Source organism: Narcine bancroftii, chromosome 8, assembly GCF_036971445.1.
Source record: "Narcine bancroftii isolate sNarBan1 chromosome 8, sNarBan1.hap1, whole genome shotgun sequence".
Taxonomy (NCBI): Eukaryota; Metazoa; Chordata; class Chondrichthyes; order Torpediniformes; family Narcinidae; genus Narcine; species Narcine bancroftii.
Window position 1 is genome coordinate 164,956,275 of NC_091476.1, and position 17,518 is coordinate 164,973,792.

General features: G+C 41.6%; 1 protein-coding gene across 2 annotated transcripts; it reads right to left on the bottom strand.

Annotated features, from left to right (window-relative positions):
* Positions 1-607: 607 nt before the first annotated feature.
* On the bottom strand, positions 608-16,746 carry LOC138741935 (platelet-activating factor receptor-like). Of its 2 annotated transcripts, XM_069896147.1 has the most exons (4): positions 16,597-16,746; positions 13,546-13,700; positions 10,544-10,622; positions 608-4,175 (listed from the first exon to the last, which is right to left on the bottom strand). In XM_069896147.1, exons 3-4 carry the CDS (start codon positions 10,597-10,599, stop codon positions 3,146-3,148), a joined length of 1,086 nt encoding a protein of 361 aa, XP_069752248.1. In that variant the 5' UTR covers positions 10,600-10,622; positions 13,546-13,700; positions 16,597-16,746; the 3' UTR covers positions 608-3,145. The 2 variants fall into 2 exon arrangements, with proteins under 2 accessions (XP_069752248.1, XP_069752249.1); XM_069896148.1 differs by lacking the exon at positions 13,546-13,700.
* Positions 16,747-17,518: the final 772 nt, after the last annotated feature.

The following is a 17,518-nucleotide window of genomic DNA, read 5'->3' on the forward strand; positions in this document are numbered from 1 at the left end:
TCCCAGCAATCCATGAGCATGTTGGTGGTTAGTATTTGGGCAGTAATTATCAGATTAGATTTATCCAGTATTTTGTCAAATCGAGTTCATTGTCATCTCATTGTCCAACCTGACAAAACAGCTTTTTCTGGTTCTTGGTGAAAAACATAGAGACCTACAACCAACAGCAGCCTGACGTATAACACATATACAGACGATACAGAAAACAATACATATGCAGGACAAGTATTTAATCTACACAAATAAATAAATATTGCCTTATATATATATATATATATATATGAGAGTCTCGAATGGTTAGTGCAAGCAATTCCTTTGGGGGAGGGAAGCTATCTGTTTGTGGACAGGTCATACATGGACTATTTCCCATAATGTTGGATAGATAAATGTGTTGTAACGACTAGTGATGGAGCACACCTCTTCTAAACTAGAAGGTGGCTGAAGACAATTCTATTTTTTTGTTATTAGATTTATCCCTGACTACATCATAGCTCCTAGTTTTGATTCTGATCAACCACCCTTAACCAGCAACACCGCAGAAAGGAGCATTGGCCTGTATATAATAGCCCACCAATGAAGAAGCAACCAATGAAGATTTTAAGGATCCTTTATATAAAGCAATAATATTACACAAGACATAAGTTTCAATGTAATTCATTATGCCAAAGAACTGGGGTCATTACACAAGAAAAATTGACATCGTCATTGCGGTTCCTAAGTGCAATATTTTGTTTTCATTGCTGCATTATATAATACAAAGGACCAGTCATCATTAATCCAGGTTGTCTACATCACATTTATGGTCCCAAACTATAGGAAAGTTTTGGGGCTTGGACAAAAACGACGAATTTCATGACATATTTTGACAATAAGTTATGATTCTGAAATGTTTCTCTCTTCAGATTTTTCAGTTGACAACAATATTCTCTGCACAAACTTCCTCTCCCTGCAGAAATTTCCCTCTTTTACTTCCCTATTTAAAGAGCAGATAAGGTCATTCCCATATTATTAGGACAAACATTATTGGCCATCTGTTGCCGTTCAACCAGTACACGCCCTTCATTAGTCAAGACACAGCCTCAAATGGGTGGTGCCCACATTCTGTATTACATACATAGCTTAAAGGATCAAATATAGATTTTGAAAAAGTTTGATGTATGTCTGTGATGTTTTATTGAATTGATGCAATATCTTTTCAACCTCCACACTTCTAATTCTGGTCAAGTTTCTCAGATATTTTACATTACATTGTTGTGTGCAAATAATAGGAGCCAAATAATTTATTTTTGGAAATTTTGTTCTCCCAAACAAAACTATTTAACCCTCAATTATGCTAATCTTTCCTCTTCACCTGGAATACAGGATCCTATACCTCCATGGTTACTGCTAATACTTGTCTGTGATCAGGAGTCGCAACTCTATAGAGCTAAAACAATACTTCCAGTGTTCCTTGTCTTTATTTTCCTTGCCTGTGTTTAATTTAGTTAATTTTGAGATCTGGACATGACTGGCAAAGCCAGTTTCTATTGCAATCTTTGAAATAGTTGGACCATTTCAAATAGCATTTAAGAATCGAGCACAAACGATCTGGAGTCACCTAACGGACAAAACAAGGATGGATTGCAGATTTCTTCCCTGATGGCTATTAGTGAACCAAATGTTACTTCTTTTTGAAGTTGTTAATATTGTTTTCCAAATGGGGAGGATTTGAAGTCTGATCTCTGGGTTGATTGTGCAGACCTTTGTCTAAATAGTAACTTAACTTAGTTATAGTCATCTGTCGAGTGTCCTGCCATGACATTGCACCCCTCAATTTGCACTCGGCAAAAATAAGTTTGCACATAACCCCAGTTGGATTCTTCTCAGAAAAATATAAAATAAACAAAAGAGAGCATGGATTTATTGACATGATGTTGAAAATTAGCAATGAAAGGACATTGAAAAAAAAATCTCTTTTTCCACCAGATTTGAGCTGTTTCAGGACTGATCCAAAACAGGTCTTAAGATTGCATTGTATTGATAGGGTGACCAGAAAAATGATAGAACATGTATTTAAATTAAGGCAAAAATAATTACATGCAGAGAAAGGCAGTTATCACAAACCTATTGTTGGAGCAGTGTCCAATCACTTGAAAAAGCATATTAGCTGGATGGTTGAAATATATTCAGCGTATGATAAATGAGCAGAAGAGTGGGAATGGACTGGATGGTGAATGTGGGAGAAAATACCAGCACAGATATAATGCAGCAAATTATTCTATGAGGTTTTCTTCTATAAATAGTAGCAGATTTATTTTACACTTAGTGTGTAAGCTTTCATTTGCATGCGTTAACTACGCAATCAATAAGACTTCATAGAATTATCATTTAACATCAGTCATTGCAGAAGCCGAGATTCTTGTGTTAATTACTTTTAGCTCCAAAACCAAGCAAAGTCAAGGTCAGGATTTAAATGCATTTGAACAAAAACAAAAAAATTCAGCATTATAAAAAAATTACAAAATACATTTCCAAGTGCTTCATGTACAAAGAGGTTACAAAATTGAGCTCACAAATTAGAAATCAATGTAACCTGGATTGTTTGCAGGGGAGAAAAAATACCAGGGTCATGTATCTAATTGCAATTTCCTTTGCATGTTCTCAGAGATGGAGTATTTCTGTCAAGATCTTCCACATTGGACATAAGTATAGGCAGTTTTTGCCGACTTGTATTTCTCCTGTTACATTAAAAGTGGTAAAGAGTTCCAGTAAATCTCCCTCACAAAAGTATCCCTCAGACATATTCACGGTGGCAATTCTCCATTGAAACCATTAATGTGGCAGACATAGTTCAATTTTAGTCTTTGATGCTCTGGCATAGATATTGAAAATATCCCAGTTGCATTTTTCATGCATTAAAAATAAAAGATGAAAATTCATCCTGCTGACATTAAAATAACAGAAATTGTCACAGTCATTCCTTGAGTCATCAAGTTTTATTTGGTGCTGGATGCAACCGGTAGGAGGGTGCTTTACAACAATAGAGCAGTCATTTCACCCATGGAAGACCTCAACCACTCTATCTCAGCCAAAAAGATGCAGCACACTGAAATGAGGTGCCTGCTGACAAGTTAAGATGTGGAGCCAAATCTTCTCAGCCTGAGCATTACGAGGTAGTGAGTGAATTTGACCTGATGTGAGTTTCTGAAGCCTCGACCGTGTGCGGCTGAAATGGCAAACGGCGCACCAGTTTTCTGAATACCTTGTTCAACTCTCTGCGAAATCTCTTCACAGAGAAGCAGTAGATGATTGGATCAACACAGCTGTTCATGCTCAGCAAAGCTAAATTCAATTTGTGCACAATGTCTACGCCACTGATTTGGGTACAACCCGGCATGTCTTTGGAGTTAGCCCTGTTCATCTCCCAGGGGATTAGGGAAACATGGTAGGGTAAAACACAGAGCAAAAACACAATGACCATTCCCAGCACCATTGATCTGGCCAATCTTCGGTGCATACCCTGCAGAGCATTCCCCTGGGATGTGAGAGCTCTCATAATTGAAATGTAGCTCAGCAGAACAAACAAGAAGGAGACGAGGAAGAAAATGAAAGACATGTACACAAAAATGGTGCTTCTAGAATATTCTTCAAAGCATCTTATGGCATTAAGCCCCCATCTGGTTGTTTGCTGCTCCAACAATGCAGGGATGCCACATGCTAACCAAAACATCCAAACAAATCCACAGGTGTACAGAGATCCAGTCGGTTCATTTAAAGGAAGCGGCAGCTTTGTCATTCGTACTGTGCAGTACCTATTAATGCTAATGAGAATCATAAAGGTGATGGCACTGTATGTCGCCACATAATAGAACACTCCTGCCATCCGGCACATGGCTTCAGAGAAGATCCAGTCTCTACCTTTAAAGTAATAAACCACCCAGAATGGAAGAGTGGCATTAAACATGATGTCAGCCAGCGTGAGATTAATCAGGTACACTCGGATTGCTTTTTTAACCTTCCTGTCATTCTGAAGGAATATCAGAAGAGCAACGCAGTTGCCCAAGAGTCCGACAAACAGGACCACCAAATAGACAAGTGGGAGAATGAAGTTCTGAACTGGGTGCCAGGGGTCACATGCATCAGGAACTGTTCTCGCCACCCAGCTGTAATTTTCACTGGAGTTCATGGTTGTCTCTCTGCAGCACAATAAAAACAGATTTCAATGTTATTATCAGATATTATCAGTTATTATCAATGTTATTATCATACATGGCATCATATAGGAAACTGAGATTCTTTTTCCTGCGGGCAAGGAAGAATGATCACTTATTGGTCATGCAAAAAACAATTGTACTCAACGTACACCTGTAAACAAATCAAGAAATGTAAATAAACTGACCATGCAATATGAAGGAAAAAAAATCAATAAAGTGCAAAAGAATCCTCAAACGAGTTCCTGATTGAGCTGTTTAATGATTCTGATGGTGGAGGGGTAGCAGCTGTTCCTGGGGGTGTGAGTCTTGTGGCACCTTTCCTAATGGCAGCAGTGAGAACAGGGCATGCACTGGTTGATCTGGATCCTTGATGATTGCTACTGCAGCATCCCCTGTAGATGCTCTCAATGGCAGGGAGGTTTTGCCTGTGATGTCCTGGGCTGTGTCCACTACCTTTTGCAAGGCTTTATGCTCAGGGGTATTGGTGCAGCCGGTCATCACATTTTCCACCACCCATCTGTAGAAATTTGCCGGAGTTTCTGGTGTCATACCAATCCTCCGCAAACTCCTGAGGAAGTAGAGGAAGTGATGTGCCTTCTTCATGATGCCATTAGTGTGTCAGGTCACATGACACTAGGGTAAACTCAAAATGGAATCCTATCATTACACCTTAGATAACATAGGACATCAGAAAAAGCTGTTTCCAATCAGTTTTTGAGGCAGTTACCACTGAAAATTAAGACAAATGATGATGAGGTCTGAAACTCTGGCCTCTTGTTCTGTCAGTTTCAGCTCATTCCTTTACTTTAGCTAAATATCTTTAATAGGTAATGAATTATTACAGGTATCAGCAATGTTTTGTTAATGTACCATGAACCTTTGCAGGGAGGTTAAAACCAGCAGCTGGTGGAGAGGTGGATGGACTCAGAACATCAAAACAAAAGGTGGATTCAACTTGTGGTTGAAGTATCGGGTTCACAAAACATATAGTGAGGTTGTGGGGTTGACGGGGTCACAATTGATTACAGTTTGGTAGTGGAATTCTGAGGAAGATTTGGGCTGAATGATTATAACATTAAGGGATTCTACCTATTTTTGATTCCAAGAATTGGACTCCATGACGTTTGGCTTGGTCAGGCAAGAATGCAGCAACTGCAAATGACATAAACTTCTCCTGGTAAATAATCTCATTCAGATTGTTTGCATGCTATCAACTTCAATCACTCACAGGAGTGAGAGCACCAGGCTTGGTTGACAGGGGAATAATCTCACCAGCTGGCTATAGCATTATGCAGCTGTGTATATAATTCACCCTTTTCTGAGAAACTGTTACAAATCTGAAAATGCTTGTTTTGACATACCAGCAAATGTGACCACGGCACATCTAGATCAGATTTGACTGAATTCTTTCCCGATGCTTGGAAAGCCTCAATGGCTGACAATTGGGGTGGTGGTCAGCGCAACACCTTTACAGCGCCAGTGATCAGGACTGAGGTTCGAATCCCACGCTGTCCATAAGGAGTTTGTATGTTCTCCCTGTGTCTGCATGGGAGCCTACCGCTCCAGTGATGTCATTTCCAACTGCCACAACTCCATTTCCAGCTTGCTCTTCATCTGATGCTGCGTGGTCAACATGGAGATCACCATCTTGGGCGGGCCACCCCACCGATGACGACAATGAAGGAACACCACTATTCGCTTCAGTGACACTGATTCAAGCCGGTCCTCACCCAATCTCGAACTCAATGATGCAGATCGAGATGAATGGACATAAAACTAACTGTATTTTTGATAGCAGCAGTATGGAAAGTTTCGTACACCCTGACATGGTCCAGAGACTCTCCCTCCTGGTCCAACCCATGACCGGGATGGTTTCAATGGTGGCTAGGAACCAATAGACAAGTATCCGGGGGTATTGTGTAGTGTCGCTGATGGTGGTGCGGGGGTGGAATGTTATAATGACTTTCTGTTATTAATTATGCCCTGCCTCTGTGCACAGATCCTCCTAGGCCTTGACTTTCAGAGTCAGTTTAGGAGTGTGACGATGGCGTTCGGAGGCCCCCAACCACCGCTGACCATTCACAACCCACAGCATTCAGTTGACCATCCCCAACCGGATAGCCAGCTCCCATTGCCATCCTGTGGCCCCAGCACCCAATCTCCAGCACCATCCAGCGGTATTGACACTCGGTCCCCAGAACCGTCCAATAGTCCCGGCACTCGGCCCCCAGCACCAACCTGCGGTTTCACCAATTTAAGAGTACCCCCTCAATTGCAAACCCATTGCCACCAAAAGTCGGTCCTATAGTTTCAAGGATATGCAATTTATCCAGGCTGAGGTTCAGTGACTCCTGGCGGAGGAGATTATAGCCCCTAGCACCAGTCCTTGGAGAGCACAGGTTCTCATGGTCAGAGGGGCGGGGAAGCCCCAGATGGTAATTGACTTTAGTCAAACCATCAACCGTTTCACCCAGCTGGATGCGTACCCACATCCCTGTATAGCCAACTTGGTCAATAAGGTAACCAAATACAGAATTTTTTCGACTATTGACCTCAACTTCCCTTCCATCCGAGCGATCGAATCTATACCAGATTCGAAGCTGACGGGAAACTCGTCCATTTCCTGCGGGTACCCTTCGGCGTTACTAACAGTGTTTCTGCTTTCCAGAGAGTAATGGACCAGATGGTGGAGGAACATGGGCTGACGGCAACGTTCCCCTACCTCAACAATGTCACCATCTGCGGCCATGATCAGCAGGACCACGATGCAAACCTCGCAAAGTTCTTGCATACGGCAAGTTACTTAACTTGATGTACAACAAGGACAAGTGCGTGTTCAACACGGAGCGCCTGGCCCTTCTTGGATGCATCGTGGCACATGGTGTCATTGTTCCTGACCCTGACCGCATGCAAACACTTCTGGAACTCCCTGTCCCAAACACCCTGAAGGCGCTGAAAATGTGCCTAGGGATGTTCTCATATTACAAGCAGTGGATACCCAACTATGCCAATAAGGCCCATCCCCTAATTCAGTCAACCACTTTTCCACTATTGGCGGAGGCCCAAGCTGCCTTCGATCAGATTTGAGGAGACATCACTAAGACCACGATGCATGCCGTGGATGAGTCTGTCCCCTTCCAGGTGGAAAGCGATGCCTCCGATTTCGCACTGGCCACCACATTAAACCAGGTAGGCAAGCCGGTAGCATTTTTTCCCCGCACCCTTCACGGTCCCGAACTCCAGCACTCCTCCGTCGAGAAGGAGGCGCAAGCGATCGTTGAGGCAGTGCGCCACTGGTGGCACTACCTAGCCGGCAAAAGCTTTACCCTGTTGACTGACCAAAGGGCTGTGGCCTTCATGTTCAGTGCCAAACAACTGGGTAAAATCAAAAATGACAAGATTCTGAGGTGGAGGATTGAGTTATCCACCCACAACTATGACATCTTGTACCGGCCAGGTAAGCTCAACGATCTCCCGGATGCCTATGCCGAGGGACGTGTGCCAGTGTGCATCTCGACCATCTCCAGGTCCTGCACAACAGTCTGTGCCACCCCGGAGTTACGAGGTTCTATACCTTTATCAGGTTAAGGAACCTCCCATACTCCGTCAAGGATGTCCGGTCCACGACTAGACGCTGCCAAATCTGCGCCGTGTAAGCCTCAGTTCTACCGACCAGAAAAGGCACACTTCATCAAGGCCACTCACCCTTTCGAAGGACTCAGTGTCAATTTCAAGGGGCCCCTCCTGACTACAAATAGGAACTCCTACTTCCTGATGGTGATGAACAAATTTTCCAGGTTCCACTTTGCAATTCCCTGCCCGGATTTGATCTCAGCCACGGTCATCAAGGCCCTGAGCAGTATCTTCACTCTGTTCGGGTACCCCGACTACATTCATAGTGACCGGGGGTCCTAGTTCATGAGTGAGGGCTGTGTCAGTACTTCCTGACCAGAGGCATAGCCACCAGCAGGACCACCAGCTATAACCCCGGAGGTAATGACCAGGTGGAAAGGGAGAACGGCACCATTTGGAAGGCGGTGCTCCTGGCCCTTAGGTCTAAAGATTTGCTAGTGTCCTGCTGGCAGGACATTTTGCCTGAAGCCCTCCACACTATCCAGTCGTTACTCTGCCCCACTACTAACATCACCCCGCATAAACGCCTCTTTGCTTTCCCTAGGAGGTCGTTGAATGGTTCTTCCATGCCTCCCTGGCTGATATCCCCAGGTCCTGTTCTTCTTCGGAGGCACATCAGAGGTTATAAGACAGATCATCCACTGGTTGAAGCAGTACACCTCAGACACACCAACCCCCAGTACGCATTTGTGAGGTACCCAGACGCCATGAGGACACGGTGCCCATATGAGACCTAGCAAGAGCCAGAGACCCCAAGATTGCCTTGCCGGCTGCTGACCACACCACAGATCCAATGGTGCCAAATCCAAACACGGCCCTGGAGTCCAAACCGCCTGCCCTGCAGCCAAACATCCAGGTTCCTAACTCTCCTGCAGCTGCGGAGGACCCCCCAGTACTCCAGGAGTCCACTGCCAGCACCCCAACCCCCACAGTTCTGGTAGCGGATACCCCCTTGTCAGCCCCCTCTCTGGAGGAGTGCCGTACTGACACGTCGGTTCCCCGGCAGTTCGTCAGACAGAGGAGGCCGCCTGTGTGACTCAACCTCTAGTCCGCCAGTTTGTTTGATAATTGTTAAAAGTTACTGTATTGCTGTTGTATTCACCTCTGGGTTTTGTTGTTACCTGTGGGTTCTTTTTTTAAATAAGGGGGGGGTGAATGTAGTGATATGGCTGTATGCACTGGTTGGCCTGCCTTCCGGGTGTCTCCCTGCCTTAACTCCTCCCTTGATCCTATCCATGTGACCTGGGCCATAAAGGTCGAGTCCCCTCTACTTCCCGCTCATTTTCCTAGCCTGGACCCGGGCCAGCAGTCTCAATAAATCCTATCGCTCCCCTCAGTCATCTGTCTGTGTCATTATTGGGGCAACCGACAGCACCCAACATAATGAAAGAGATTGCCACTGATGGAACAATATTTTCACACATTCCATTCACAGTCAAGAGATCTTTGAAGAATGCCTTTTATAGGTGTTAGATTCGGAATCAAAATGTTGATGTATTTTCCTACCAATATTGCCAATAACATTTGACTCCATTCAAGCAGAAGTCACTGTTAGTTGACAGATCGCTGCAAGATGGGTTGCTTAATTCTGCATCACATTTCATAGAGGTGAAAATGCAACTAACTCACTGGCCGCTCACAGAGCATACAAGTATTATTATATTATTAAATATTATTAAAAAGGTGAAAAACTACAGCATGCTTTTGTGCAGAGGGACTTGGGAGGGCTTGTGCATGAATCGCAAAAAGTTAGGTTGCAGGTGCAGCAGGTTATTAAGAAGGCAAATGGAATGTTGGCCTTCATCGCTAGAGGAATTGAATTCAGGAGTAGGGAGGTAATGTTGCAACTGTATAAGGTACTGGTGAGACTGCACCTGGAGTACTGTGTCCAGTTCTGGTCTCCATATTTGAGGAAGGAGATACTGGCTTTGGAGACGGTCCAGAGGAGGTTTACTAGGTTGATTCCTGGGATGAAGGGGTTGACTTATGATGAAAGATTAAATCATCTAGGATTGTATTCGCTCGAGTTCAGAAGAATGAGAGAAAATCTTATAGAAACATATAGGATTATGAAGGGTATGTATAGGATAGATGTTGGAAGATTTTTTTGAGCTGGCCGGGGAAACTAAAACGAGAGGACACAGTCTCAAGATTCGGGGGAGTAGATTTAGGACAGAGATGAGGAAAAATAGTTTTTCCCAGAGAGTAGTGAATGTTTGGAATTCTCTATCCAGGGAAGTGGTTAAGGCTGCTTCATTAGACATATTTAAAATTCGGTTAGATAAATTTTTACATGATAGAGGAATTAGGGGATATGGGGAGAAGGCAGGTAGGTGGAGTTAGGTCATAAATTAGATCAGCCATGATCGTATTGAATGGTGGAGCAGGCTCGATGGGCCATTTTTGGCCGACTCCTGTTCCTACTTCCTATGTTCCTATGTTCCTACAAGTAACTGGCAGCTTGATGCAACACTTAAGCATTTTCAGAGGTATTTGGTTTTAGAAGCAGTTCTGTACAATAAGGAAGATGCTTTCTATAATTTATCCCTCAGTGAGGGAGTCGTAAATAAAGCAAATGAGTGTTCAGGAATGTGCACATATTATTTCACTTTTATTCAGAGAGAAGCTACCAGCAATGTGGTCAGTGGCGGTGATAAAATGCTAATAAGTGTTCTAATGACTAGGCGCTGGACAGCAAAACTGTAATGCAAACTTACATCATATTTAAGGGCTCCTTAGTCACATTCCACAATAGTGATTCTGTTGTATTCATGGTTCCTTCCTGGCTAGATCCCTCTGTAACAATGAAACAGTATGTCATAAATGGTGCAGCTTATACAAGATTAAGAGCAAACCATGAACTAAATTTCTTTCACGCTAAGGTTTCTCCACAACTTACTTTAATTAATGCAATTGACCACTTTGGGTGACCACTCAGCGCTATGCATTCATAGGAAATAGTAAAAGAGGGAAACAAATTAAACGAATCCCCAGTCAAAGTCTGGATTGATCGGTTTAACAGCCTTTTCTAGAATTCTCTCCAGCTTCGATATTCAAGTTCGAGGCTTCTGTACATAATGTATACTGTAAATAATACTCATTTTTGCTCAAAGACTTTTGCCAAGAAATAGTATTGTCCAGTGATGGGTTTTGTTGGTTATAATTTCAATGATAAATAAAACAAAGCAGCATCAAATTTTTTCAGTGATTTGCATCGTCCATGATCTTCTGGAAAATCCTCTGTGTCTAATGAACTAACTCACACAGACATCGGAAATGCACAGTGATATCCAATAACATCGGTTAGTGCTGCACATGTTTGGACATCATATGCCTGGACGTCATTAGTGTGACTCTTGCCACAGGGCATATGTAGAAGTAATCCTTCACAATGCCTGTGGGGTCTACTTCAGTGTTACTTAATGCCAAGCTGCCTGAAAGATTCGAGTTCATGAAATCGGGAAGAAAAAGAAACTGCTCAGGTAGGTCCCATGGAGTCCCCTTCGTCCCATCAAGTCAATATTGACCATCAAGCACTTTGCTTGTACTTCATCAATCCTTTTTGATTCTTCCCATATTCTCATCAACTCCCCACAGATACTACCTTCCTACTTACAGTCCCAACCAACACATCATTAAGATGAGGAAGGAGACCAGAGCTCCCAGACAAAACCCACACAGTCACAGGAAAACATGTAGGGTCCACGCAAATGGTGGCAGACAGCAGGATTGAACCTGCATGGCCGGTGCATGAGACAGCGGCTCTACAATCTCTATTACTTCTCACCATGAGCTCTTACCTTGTGCAGTGAACTTCCTTGTGGTTCTTTCCACAACATTTACTGATTCCCCTTTTATCAAACATGGTTGTTGTTTCTTCTAATAACATTTGTCGAAAGCTATTTCCTTTCAATAAAACCATGTTGACTTTGCTTCATTGTATTTTTATTTCCTAAGCTTCCTATTCCGATAACTGATGTCTGACTAGCTAGCCTAATGTTTCTTGTGCTCTCTTTCCCTCCTTTTTAAAATAGGAGCCTTACATTTCTCATTTTCCAATCTATTGGAACTCTTCTTGGATCTAAGAAAATTTAGAAGATCACAAATAATATGGTCACTGCACCTATTTTTCAACGTTGTAGGAAGCAGACCAGCAAGAACAGGGAATGTGCCTGCCTCTTGTCCCATTCCTTCACCTTGTCCCTTTGCAATTGTTTTCTAACCTTTTACTATTGCTTTTACCTTTAACCTTTTACATAAACTTGTAGAAACTCTTGTATTTCTTGCTAATTAAATCTCGTTATTTCTTTCCTCTTCTTCATCTCTTATTGATTCCTTAACTTGGCCAAATCTCATTATCACAGCTTTCAATTCCTGTTTAATGTTGATACCTTGCTTTGCTGCAGATGTATTATCCTTCACTTTGAGATGCTAATCTCAATACTCTAAAACAATTCCACTGGTCAACAATCAAAAAACACGGCGGAAAAATCTCCATAGTTAACGATTCAGGTTGACAGCCTTTCACTGAAGCTCCATTATTTAGTCTTTACTTTTTTTTGTCTGTGCTCTACATAAATGGTAATGTGAACTGTTGCACAAAGAATTACTAACTGGCAATGTTTATCCATGGGTAACAGGCATTCAGAACCACATTAACATCTGCTGAGTTTACAACACATTTTCTGGGTAAGTGAAACATTTATCAGAAATCAGTTGTAACAGTATTTTACAGCAAGGCACATCCTGCAGAAATCCCCTACGTGGAGTATGGTTGAGTATAATCGTGCGGTAATATGATAAGCATTCTGTCTCCATTTTTAACACACGACATAGGCTGAAGTGAAAAACAAAAGTTGAGCGTTAGAAGTACGATTTAGTTCGAGGCGTGCTTATAAAAAGTGATACCAGCAGCTGTAAAATAAATATTCCAGACCAAATGCAGTAAATGAATGGGCCATGGGTCTTTTTGTCAAATGATTAATCACACCTCAGTCAGTGCATTCTACCTGTGGTGTGTGAAGAGGTGTAACTTGGTAATAGTGGTTGATGGGTTTTCTCCACTTTGAAAGCAAGACCTTGTACACCAGCTGTTTTGCCATGTTCATGGTCACCTTCTGGAAACAGAACTGGAACAATTTTTATTGCCTGCTATCTGCGGCAGAATTGCTAAAAGGCCCGAAGTGTCAATGTATGCGATTGTGTGGAGGAATATTAAAAGTTAAGCTCAGGACTCTCCTCATCCCCTACATCCATTGACTCAAAAATGCCTGGAGCAGAGTTTTATTCCCAAGGGACAAATTATATTCTGTTCTCAGAATTTAGCCAAGGTCATACCTTCCAATTTCACATTATCATTGCAAAGCTTTGGAGTATTAACCTACAGGCTCAAAGAAGATTGATAGGAATTAAAAAAATAGAAGATAAAAAATCATTCCAGTAGAGAGTCTTAGACTCAAAACCTTAACTCTTTTTCTTTTTGCAGTTGCTAAGCATTTCCAGCATTTTTTAAAATTTTGATTACACTGGACAACAATGTTTTTCCAAAAAGGATTGCTTCCTGCAAAACAACTGGGGATTATGATAGCCAACTTCAAGCTGAACACAAAGATAATTTCAGATTTGCAGTATCATTTAGGAGGTTGGAGAAACATTAAATGAACTTTTATTGAATTTAGCATGTTTAATCGCATAATGATGCTGGCACAGTTCAACTGACCTAAAAAATGTTTTGCGCTGACTTTTGTCTCTATTCACCATCTGATGCCTCTCGTGTCATAGTCCAGCAATGCTCGGCCAACATTGATGGATGCCAGCTGCCCTGATACATGGTCACAATATCCTCGCGAAACCCTTCACCATGTTCATCATTGACTGCACCAAGATCAGAAGGGAAGAAGTCCAAGTGTTAAAAATTGAATTAATTTTCAATGAAACATTGCGCCATGGTTTAGTATGCTTGAAGTCAATTTAAAATATGACAGGAAATCATGAAAATAGGTTATATCTAAAAAACGGCACATGACATGAAAATGTTAATGTGTTTTTTGTGATCAACAGCCCAAAATCCATAAATTATACCCAAAAGTGTTCAGGAAGCAAATTCTTCGTTGTCCATTGTTATGAGAGAAAAGACATATCTGGTTTGACACTGGGATCCAGAATATAAAGATTAAAAAGAAAAAAATATATATATATGTATTATGATGTTTTCATAAGACTGCAGTCCACCTAAAGACCAGCTGCTCTGCCTCTGAAGTACATGAAAAGCCCGACATAAACTCTAGTGACGATCCTGAGGTGAGTGGTCTGGAATGAAACACTCACTCATAATAACAGCTGCAATGTCTGCTTCTCCGCAATCAAGCAGTCAAGGTGGATGATCCCTTCAGTTAGTCAGCAGTAAGTCAACCAAATCCGACAGCTATCCATTCGCACCCTCACAGCAGGTCGACCGTAGTTACACTTGTCGTTTCCGTCTATGAAACTGGTACACCACCTGCTTGGTAAATGTGGCTAAGTGGTTAAGATGAAAGATGTAACCTCCATGTACTTGCGGTAGAAAAGAATATTCACTTTGTTAGTTCTTTGATCCATTTGCTAATTTACGTCATTTTCAGTCTTCTATCCAATTGTCACTCTACCTATACCACCCATGGTTTTAAATACCACTGCCAAGGGGACCAATGCCAAATTCACCAGTCTCTCCATGTAACTGGAGTCCCTCACCCCTGGCATCATTTGGGTAAATCTTTCTGCACCCATTCTGCAGCCTTCAAATCTTTGTCCAGAACCTTACCCATATACCAGTTATTACCATAGTTTTTTAGCTTTTGTACTGTCTGCCTCTGATAATTAAGATCAAGATCACTTTTTCAACTTGCCTCACTTTTTTTAATGATCACTGCACATATACCCTCACATGTCTCTGTGCTTGCAGCTCTTTAACTTGTGGCCTCTAGTTTTTGTTTCTTCTCAACCTTACTTCCAAAATCGATCACTTTATATTTCTCAGCACTATCCTCTATCGCAAATCCATCCTTTCCACCAATCCATCCACAACCTCTTGAAGCAACCAGTTGCAGATCCTGAAAATTCTGATTAATTGGCAGAAATACTCATCAAATCAAGCAGTATTGGTGGAGAGAGAAATGTGCCTTTATCACTTCCTGTGAAGGGTCATTCATTGATCTGAAACATTTCCCTCATTGAGATTCTCTGTAACTTCACCAAAAAAAAAATTAAAGTTGGTTGGATGCAATTTACCTTGAACAAATCATGATGGTTTTGATCAATGAATGCACACATAGCCAAATTCTGATCATTCTGGCCATGAGGTTTAACTGTCTAGTCAGTAGTCTTCGAAATTTGTGCCTGAATATCCAACTTTTCAAGTGAAAGGTGCCAAAGGTTGCAGGGAGAAAACAAGGGAATGGGGTTGAGAATTTAAAAGCAGTCATGACTGAACAATAGAGACCACTCAATGGGTGAGTGGTCTAATTCTGCTCTACATCTTATGAACAACATGGACCAGATGGTTGACACGCACGCCAAAAGAACCCTCACCATTTTAACTTCAATGCAAATAGAGTATAATGGGAAATCTTCAACCACCAGAAGTTAAAATGGCCCCAAGTATTGCCAGAAAAGGAGAGTAAAAATTATTATTTGGGCTGGTTGTGGAAATTCAACCTGCTGGTTGAGCAGGTTCATTAACAGTTATTTGCAGGTGCATTAGCCAGACAAAAATCTATAGTGAGAGGTTAAATTGAGAAAAAGTGATGAGCCCACAATCTATGAAAAGGACAAAAATCAGTTACTGCGTTCTCACTGTAAGAAAAAAATTCTAATTTCTCAGCACCATTAATGTATCAAGGAGCTCTGAAAGTGGGTCTAACTTCTAGAACACATAGGAAAATATCAGTCAGCATGGACTAATGCGGTGTCAGAGAAAGTTCATGCTGGTCCACACAAATCCTCACAATGGCATTTTCAGACGTTTTCTTTAAATTGTATTAGTTGCTATTAAACTAATAAAACTTGCAGTCACCACCACAAAACAAATCAAAAGCAAAATGCTTTACAAAAACATGACCCTCAAGGGCAATGTTCCTTGAAGCGAAGAGTATCTATTTTATGCACACATTGTGACAGACAGCCAATAGAAAGATGAGGAGGGAAATTTTAAAAAGGTTTCAACATTGGTCAATATAAAATAGCACAGTATTCACTTTCCATTTATTGAATTATTGTAAAAAAAAATAAACAAGAATGCAATTTGTAAATTATAGAGGATCTGCAATGTTAACTTTTCTCAGTTTGGCATTTCTTTTTGGTTCCGCAGGGTCTTTGGATCCTTACATAAACTTGAATTGCAGAAACAACTTTCAACACTTCAGGGCATAGGTTAAGGATTTATAGCTTTTTCCGCTTTCAATTTCAGTCAGGAAGTCAGGGAATCAGGCCAAACAGAGAAATAAGCTTTTCACCCTAAGGACAGAAACATCAGGTGACAATCCAATTTACTCTCCATCTTCCAGCCATGCAGGAACAGTGGATTTCTGGAGCGGGTCACTTTCACCATCCCCTATTGCAGTTAGGGTTTGAGATTTGACCCAAAAATATAGGTATAGAAAACAACAGGCAGCCAATGCCAGTGCAAAGTAAAAGAGTAGTGAACATAATTATACCCTGATGCAAAATTGATTCAACCATTAACAACTAAGATCTTTTCGGTTACGAATTCAGAAGCTGGAGTTGAAGAACTCACCAGTGTGTCATCAGACAAAGAAATCGATCATCTGTGGATTCAAAATGTGCCGAAGAACTAATCGGGAGAGAAATCTTGCAGTGGCATATTTTGAACTCTTGCAGACAGCAGAATATACTATTCATGCAAACTGAAAACAAAAACAAAAATTAAAATTCCTAGCCCTTTTGACAGTTGCTGCACAGACACACCCCTTCTCAATCGTTGGCTGGTGATTTGTTTACAAGATTTACAACGCTGATTATTTCATCTCTTTTTAACCATTTTAATAAATCATCTGACTTCCTGTAAATGATTGAATGTAAATGTTTACTGGTTTGTCACTTTGGGCAGATGATGGAGTTTTTTTTTATCTTATATGATTTTCTGTTTTCTAATTATTATCAGAGGATATGAACACCGATCTCATCCCAGTTATAATTGTCGAGAAATAATGCTAAAGGAGTTTATGCAGTGAAAGGCATGGACACAATAGATATACAAAGGTTGTTTCCAATGTTAGGAGTTGGGGCAAGAGGGCACAACTTCAGGATTGAAGCGACTCCCCTTGGAACAGATGCAGAGGAATTTCTTCAGTGGTAAATCCGTGCAGGTGGTTGTGGAGGCCAGGGCATTGGGTGTATATAAGGCAGAGATCAATAGGTTCTTGATTAGCCAGGGCATCAAACGTTATGGGGAGAAGGTGGGACTGAGTGGGAAAATGGGTCAGCTGGTGATTAAATGATGGGGAAGACTCGATGGGCTGAATGGCCCATTTCTGCTCCAATGTCTTATGGTCTTTAAAATGAATGCTGTCTAGTGGCAGTTTAATCCACTGGAGGAATAACATTAAACGTGGGGAAGATTGAATCAAGAACTGATGATTGGTATTGCCTAAAAGTAATTTGCCATGTTAACAAATTACTATGGTGGCGAGAGTCAG